The sequence below is a fragment of the Acanthisitta chloris genome, unplaced genomic scaffold (genome assembly GCF_000695815.1).
Source record: "Acanthisitta chloris isolate BGI_N310 unplaced genomic scaffold, ASM69581v1 scaffold10157, whole genome shotgun sequence".
NCBI classification, from domain to species: Eukaryota; Metazoa; Chordata; class Aves; order Passeriformes; family Acanthisittidae; genus Acanthisitta; species Acanthisitta chloris.
In genome coordinates this window covers 1-8,077 of record NW_008682067.1, presented here as the reverse complement: position 1 = coordinate 8,077, position 8,077 = coordinate 1, and the positions used below count along the sequence as shown (strand labels likewise).

The 8,077-nt window shown below is 49.6% G+C and overlaps 1 protein-coding gene across 1 annotated transcript in view; it reads right to left on the bottom strand.

Moving 5' to 3' along the window:
- The window catches only part of CDK12 (cyclin-dependent kinase 12), a gene marked incomplete at its 5' end in the record, with an annotated part of 16,044 nt that extends 7,984 nt beyond the window's left edge, over nt 1-8,060 (bottom strand). The window contains 6 exons of the mRNA XM_009078361.1: nt 636-692; nt 1,116-1,305; nt 3,097-3,267; nt 3,862-4,001; nt 5,232-5,408; nt 7,843-8,060. Of these exons, the coding sequence (XP_009076609.1) occupies nt 636-692; nt 1,116-1,305; nt 3,097-3,267; nt 3,862-4,001; nt 5,232-5,408; nt 7,843-8,060 (953 nt within the window). The remainder of the gene's footprint in view (nt 1-635; nt 693-1,115; nt 1,306-3,096; nt 3,268-3,861; nt 4,002-5,231; nt 5,409-7,842) is intronic.
- Nucleotides 8,061-8,077: the final 17 nt, after the last annotated feature.

Genomic DNA, 8,077 nt, shown 5'->3' with positions numbered 1-8,077 from the left:
TTAGGAAGAAGTTTTTCCCTGTGAGGGTGGTGAGACACTGGCACAGGTTGCCCAGGGAGGCTGTGGCTGCCCCAATCCTTGGCACTGTTCATTCCAGATTGGATCAAGCCTTGAACTACCTGCTCTGGTGGGAGGTGACCCTGCTCAGGGCAGGGGGTTGGGGCTGGAGGATCTCAAAGTCTACTCCAACCCCTTAGCATCCTATGACACTATTTCAAGTGTCTACACCTGCACAGCACTTGGCTGAGTTGAACACAGCTGAGGAGGTATCTCAGGTGTTCCAGGTGTGTCCATGCACAAGTGACACTGTAGGTACTCAGGACTGAATAATACTGACCCTCAGAGGCAGCATTAGGCTGCAGTGGCTGATCTGAGAGCAAAAGGTGATCCATGGCAGGTTCACAGCAAAACACAGACGATTTTTGCCTCCTCATCAATTGCTTTTCTAACAGCAAGTTAATAATTCCAGCCAGGAGTGCATCTGCCCAAGAGCTGCAGGTGGATTGTAACACCACTGACACTGGAGATCATTTCTCAGGACTTCCCAGCGAAGGGATTATGTGGATAAGAAGAAGAAAGGAGCTTATCCCACCCAGGTAAGCCCTTCCCCCTCCTCCTGACCCACTGTGCCTCACCTCTCCTCCGAGCTGTAGAGTCGTGCCAGGCCGAAATCTGCGAGTTTGATTTGCCCACTGAAAGACAAACACAGTCCTGGTTGGACTCACACCTGGGCTCAGGCAGTCAAAGGTGAGGAAACCCCCCGTGAAAGGCCTCCCAAAGCCATGTCTGCAGGAATTACTGCTGGATAGGCCAGGCTTAAGCTCCCAGATCTGACTTAATGCTTCAAAGGAATGAAAAGACAATAAAGCAGCAATGATTCAGTGTCATCTCTATGTTCTCCAGCACAAACCCTTCCAGCAGGCCAAAGTCCCAGAGGAACTGGTTAGATGGATATCCAGACATGGGGTTGGAATTATGGGCAGGATTATTCTCTCAGGGCCACACCTCCTGCTCCAAGCACACCCAAGGTGAGGACAGCACTGTGTGCTCCCAGCTGATCCTGAGGAGAGCACAGGGAAGAGCCTGGAGAGCAGTGGATCAGTGCCAAGTTTTACCTGTTGTTCAGTAAGATGTTGGAGCACTTGATGTCTCGATGAAGGAAGTTCTTTTTGTGACAGTAATCCAGACCCTCCATTAACTGTTTCATGAAAGACTTGATATGGTCCTCTGAGAAATGTACCAAGCCAGATTCTAGCAGCCCCATTAGGTCATGGTCCATGTACTCAAACACAAGGTAAAAGGCACCTGGGTAATGAGAGAGAAAAATGACTGAAGGCAAGAGGAGAGACAAAAAGAGGAATGAAAGTAGATTCAATTGCTGAAATACTCTTTTTGGTGCATGTTGAGTGTGTTCTGTTGGGGTTTCCTTTGAGTCTTGTGATGTTTTGGGCTAACTGGGTGTCCTAGATTTTCTTCCTTAAGGGGTAAAAAATCCCCCAAAACAATTAAGTAGCCCTTCCAAAGCATCAAGGTGACACCTGAAATAAGCACTCAAACATCCCTTTGAAATTCTGGCCACATTTACCTACCTGTTTTGGTTATTTTCCTTCAAGACTTTGTTGAAGAGATCACTCCCTTCCCATGTCCCATGGAAGAGAAGGTCCCAGACAAGAGCTAGTGGGATGCTAAAACACCTTTCTACCACAGTGACAGAGCACAGAAAACTTTTCACACTACAGTAAGTTTATTGCCAGTAATCAGTGTTAGAAGTGACCCTGCAAAGGCTTTTTTTCCCTAAAGACTTCTCTTTTGTGACTCTACAAGAGTGCAATCATAGAATCAACCAGGTTGGAAAAGACCTCCAAGATCATCAAGTCCAACACTACCATGGTCACTAGACCATGGCACTAAGTGCCACATCCAGTCTCAGCTTGAAAACCTCCAGGGAGGTGCCTGAGCACTCTCTCCAGAAAAAATCTCTTCCTAAGATCCAACCTAACCCTCCCCTGGCAGAGCTTGAGTCTGTGCCCTCTTGTCCTGCTGCTGGTTGCCTGGGAGAAGAGACCAACCCCCACCTGACTCCAACCTCCTGTCAGGGAGTTGCAGAGGGTGATGAGGTCTCCCCTGAGCCTCCTCTTCTCCAGGCTGAACTTTTCAAGGTGTGGCCTCACCAGCACCGAGTGCAGGGGCAGAATCACCTCCTGGTCCTGCTGACCACACTGTTCCTGCTCCAGCCCAGGATGGCATTGGCCTTCTTGGCCCCCTGAGCACACTGCTGGCTCCTGTTCAGCTTTCTACCTCTCCACACTCCCAGGTCCCTTTCTGCCTGGTGCTCTCCAGCCACTCTGTCCCAGCCTGAAGTGCTGCATGGCATTGTTATGGCCAAAGTGCAGGACCAGCACTTAGCACCTGTTAAGCACTTTGCAGTGCAACAACTCACCTGAACTCAAATCTACACCTCAAGGTAAGGCAAACCCAGAGGCCAAACTTGCTGGAACTGTGTATCAAGGAGGAACACAAAAGAACAAACCTACCCCAGAGTTTAGATTCGGAGCCAGTGGAAGGGGCTGCCCAGGGAGGGGGTGGAGTTGCCGTCCCTGGAGGTGTTTAAGGTGAGACTGGACGTGGCACTCTAGTTGACATTGTGGTGGAAGGTCATAGGTTAGACCTGATGGCCAGAGGCCAAACTTGCTGGAACTGTGTATCAAGGAGGAACACAAAAGAACAAACCTACCCCAGAGTTTAGATTCGGAGCCAGTGGAAGGGGCTGCCCAGGGAGGGGGTGGAGTTGCCGTCCCTGGAGGTGTTTAAGGTGAGACTGGACGTGGCACTCTAGTTGACATTGTGGTGGAAGGTCATAGGTTAGACCTGATGGCTTAGGTTGGGCATTAGGAAGAATTTCTGCTCAGAAAGGGTGATTAGACCCTGGAAAGTGCTGCCCAGATCTAGCTGACAAGATTCTGTTAGATCATAGGTTGGATTCGATCTCAGAGGTCCTTTCCAACCTCATTCATTCTGTGAGCTTTACACTAAACAAATGGGTTTTGTTGCATCACTTCTGTGGCTACTGGAAGCCACAGCTGCAGCAAACACTACCTTTGTCCTTCTTGAAATCCAGTGCATCTTGTTTGTCCGTGACAATCTCCTTCATGTTGACGACGCTGCGGTGGATCAGCTGCCGCAGGATCTTGATCTCGCGGATGGCTGTGATGGGGAATCCTTCCTTCTCATTGTCCAGGCGAACCTTCTTCAGAGCCACCAGCTCACCTGCCACACAACCCCGTGTCACAGCCCTGCACACAGCCCCTGCCTCTCCAGGGCAGCTGGAAGGAGCTGTGAGCACAAACACCCACCAAGGACAGCAGAGGAAGCTTTGGGTACCACCCGGCTGGTTTTAAGTGGCTCTGGCAGAAGTTACCACACCAAGGACTCACCTGTGCTCTTCCTAATTTGCTCCAGCACAAAGTCACACAGGGGAACATAAATTTACCCTGGAATTTCACAGGCTCTTTCCCAAGCTCTGATACAATCAAATCTGACACAGGCCCATGTTAAAAGCAGTTCAGCTGAACTCTGTGACTGCCACAGCTATGCCATGAGCATCTGACTGGGTGTCAAACCCTACACCCAGGGCACAGGATCTCAGTAGCAGAGTGGGCAGCTGGGCACTCCCTCAGGATTTCAGAGCTCCTGCTGCTCTGCCCCTTGGGAAACACCTGCTGGAAGTGCTTATTGCAGGGCTGGAGCCATTTCTAGTCCTACAGGTATCTATCACTACCCAGTGACACCAGAGTGGGTGTTCAGCACAGCCACAGAGCCTTAAAGGAGTGAACTCAGCCTGGAGCCACTTGTGGTCCTTACCTGTATCCTTGTCCTTGGCTTTGTACACCTGCCCATATGTCCCTTCTCCAATAATCCCAATGATATCAAACTTGTCCACGCAGCGTTTGCCCCAGTCGCTCTCCGTCTGCCTCCTCTCCCCGTACCGAGGGCAACAGATTCTGCAAGAGGCAAGAGGAGACACCTCAGGGTCATCCCACAAACACCCCCCTGCTCTGCTGTGGTAAGCTATTCCCTAAAAAAACAAAAGCAAAGCTCAGGCAGGTTTGGCTTTGCACTCCCAGAATGGGAATGTTCAGTAGAGTTTAATGGATTTCGCTGTATAATCCAAACTGCTCCAGGTCCAGGCACTGCTGTGCAGGAATACTCTTCTGGAGAGCAACATCATTGCTACAGTAGGACAAAAATTGATGTTTGGGATATTTTGCAAGATGTTGGACATTGGATTCTTAGTTAAAAGACAGTGTAACACTGTACAATGCTCCAAGGAAATTTGCACCCTCAAGAGCTGCTTAAATTGTGTTACCAGGGGAAGTTCTCTATGCCTTGAACAGAGAACTATGGAATCATGGAATGGTTTGGGTTGGAAGGACCTTAAACCCATCCAGTGCCATCCCCTGCCACAGGCAGCAGGGACAACTTCTACCAGCCCAGGGTGCCCCAAGCCCCATCCAACCTGGCCTGGAATGGCATGTTCAGCCACAGCTGCTCTGGGCAATCTGTGCCAGATCCTCAGCACCTCACAGGGAGGAATTCCTTCCCAATATCCCATCTGTCCCTGCCCTCTGGCAGTGGGAGGCCATTCCCTGTGTCCTGTAACTCCATCCCTTGTCCCAAGTCCCTCTCCAGCTCTCCTGAAGCTCCTTTAGGCAGTGGAAGGGGCTCTAAAGCCTCCCTGGAGCCTTTTCTGCTCCAGCCCCATCCAACCTGGCCTGGAACACTCCCAGGGATGTTCAGCCACAGCTTCTCTGGGTAACCTGTGCCAGTGCAGTTCTGTGACCAACACTTCAATCATGAAATGCATCAAGAAAACAGGAACATCTCCTGTTTGGAATACCCAACTTCTAGATGCACCAAGAGGTTTATGCAGTGATGCTCATGAGGAGGTTTCTTTGGGCTGTGGTACAGCTTAATCAAAGATATGAGAGTTTTTGGGGTGGAAGTGGCTGGAGATTGAATCTGACACACTCCAGCTACTTCCACTGAATAACTGGGGCAAGTGGCCTTCAGCTGAAGGTCCAAACATGAACCAACCCCCAGCAAACACTGATTCTACCACAAGAAGGCACAGAAATAGGAACTTGTTTCCTCCCCATTTCACTTCCCTCAATCAAGAGCACTTAACCCTCTCTGGGGAGCAAAGACTCAACCCAAAACTCCCCCAGGCTTACTTTGGTCTCTTTTTGAAGGGTTGCTGAGGTGGTGTGGCTGCCTTTGGTTCCGGGGAGTCAGGAGGAGATGGGTCCCCCCCTGGGAGCTCAGGGGGGAGCGGGAGGTCCGTGAGTAAGTGTCGTGGTCTCTGCTCTCTGTCCTTCTTCACAGGTTTGGGAGGAAGAATCTCTTTGGGACTAAACTCCGGAAAGTTAATACAACACACAAGTCAGACTCAATGGGCAGTGAGCAAACAAACAACAGCTCTGCTTGACAAGGTGAAGTGTCAAAGTTAGCACAGTGAAGTATAAAACAGTCTGAGATTTTACAATGCTAATACATCAGGAGAGAAAAGTGTTGGAGTTGAACATCATTACATGCACAGGTCTCACCAGGACCCACTCAATATGCACAAACCAGTCATTATTCAGAGCTTCCTGCATGACAGCTCAGGGGATCAGCCACTTTCTGACCTTCACTTCCTCTGTTTACTCCACTTATCACCACAAAATTCAATGCATGACTTAAGGCTCACCAGAAATACAGACCCAAAGCTAATCCTCACTCTGTAAGTAACTTTTAACCTCTTAGCAAGGACTGAAATGTGACAAACTCCTCAGTGTTGCTAAGCCAAAAGTTGTTTTTTTTTAATCCAACTCCCAGTGGCATCAGAAGTTTGGGTTAGACTGGCAAGAGACCCATGAGCAGAACCTCCTTCCTCTCTCAGGTATGCAGCAAGGAGAATTCCTAGGCTGGAATAGTCAGGAATTCTCCATACAAACCTCTGCTTCAGCAGGGAAAGATGGAGAGCTCCAAACCACCTTCCCAGGTTTGTTTCCAGGGCAGGGGAGCAGAAGGTTTGGGGTTTATCAGCACCATCAGATCTAACCCTTCAGCACACACGGCCTGATGGAAGTAGGTCATTTTCCCAATGATTTTATTAGCCACTGCCTAATCTGCACGACAGCCTCTTGTGAAACCTGGTTAAGGAAGGAGGAAGACAAGAAACACCAGGAGTGGGAGAGCTGGACGGGCTGAGCCTTCCCCTCCACTGCCTCAAATTCCTTAGGAGCACAGGAACAGTATTTTGGTATCTACAGAGAATCATGGAATTCAGGCTGGAAAAGCTCTCTAAGCTTGAGCCCAACCATTAACAGTGTCCCATCCACCACTAACCCACATGTCACAAAGCTCCTGCCTGTTCCCAGACACCAAGCAGAAAAACAAGTGTGAACACCAACAGCCTAACAAAGACTCCTAGGAACAAATTTCTTCCCCTGCCCTGGAGGAAGAGGAATTCCAGCAGCCTGGTTAGTGCTGTGAGCAGGCACCACATGTTCCCAGGAGCTTACACAAGTTCTGCAACTTCCAACCTGGACAAAACTTGTACCATTTATCTCTGAGCAGCTTTTCCTCCTCTCCTGCCTGGTGAAGCCACCTGGGCTGCTGTGCGGTCTAAAGGCATTCCAGAAGGTGATGAGTCTGGAGAGGTTACAGAGTCTCTAACTGAATGATGTGTGTTTAATCCATGGCCACTTCTGAGCCCATTCCCAACTCTGTGCTCACCAGCGGCTCAGAGTTGGAGTGTTCCCCATGCTCAGGAAGGACAACAAAAGTCCTGCTAAAAAGTTTGGCTCATAAATACCAAGGCTGAGGGTGAGATTTTGCACAGGCAGTGCCATGTGGAACTGCCACCAGACTCAAAAAGTGAAATGGGATTTCTCATCCTTTTCTTGGGGAAAAGTCACACAAAGCTTAACACCATCAACACAGATCCCAATCCCAGCACATCCCCAAGATTCCAGAGACATTTTCCACTAGTGCCAAGCCCCATCCAACCTGGCCTTGAGATAAATAAAGGTGAAGTAGGTGCAGTTTCACTCCTGGTTGAACTTTTTCAAACAACCAACACCTACTTCCCAAGCACTAAGGATTGATCAATAAGGACTGGATTAATGACTCAGTAATTAAGACAATACTTCAGTGAAGCCAATGTTGTTTTACATGTGGGCACAGACTTTGTGCCTGATGAGCTTGGAACAAAAAAAGCTCTGGTTTAAATCACAGAATCATAGAATTTAGGGGTTGGAATGGACTTTACAGATCATCCAGTCCCAACCCCTGCCCTGGGCAGGGACATCTCCTCACTAGATCAGGTTGCTCAAGGCTCATCCAGCCTGGCCTGGAACACCACCAGGGTCAGGGCAGCCACCACATTTGTGCTCTTAGATTGGAATGAAGCTCTTCCCTGTTCCTTAAGCACAGGTTTTGGGGGAACTACACAAAAAAAAAAAAGCAGTTTTAAAAGAAGTCTGTGCAAACAGCTGCAACAAGGAGGTGCAACAACCTCCACAGGCTTCATTCCTATCATAAACACAAACAAAGAGCCATGTGAAACCTTCACTAACCAGCTCTAAAGCAGCAGCCAAATCTGTTTCCCACAGAGATAAGAGGTAACTGACTACCAGCAGAGGATCATAAACTCCCCACACACACCTGACCAAGCCAAGGCCTGGAATGGCCATGGGATAACACATTTCTTTCTGCAGGAGAAGCTCAGAACTGTTAAACCAACCCATGCCTCAATGCTTTGCTCTGCAATGCAAAGAGGATGCCGTGCTGTGACCTTACCTATCCAAGTCATCTTCCCCAACTAAGAGCGGGGGCAGCGGAAGCGGAGGCAGGGTGGAAGTTTTCAGGTGAGGGATAGCAGCCGTCACAGACACTTGGGTTTTTGGAGCCACCTGCACAGAGGACTGGGAGTTCACCTGAGAGGATAAAGTAGACGTCCTTGGGTGGGAGGAGGATGGCAAAGGCGCGGGGGCCGAGGGAGGGCCCTGGGCAGGAGTCCCTGTGTGGGGAGGCG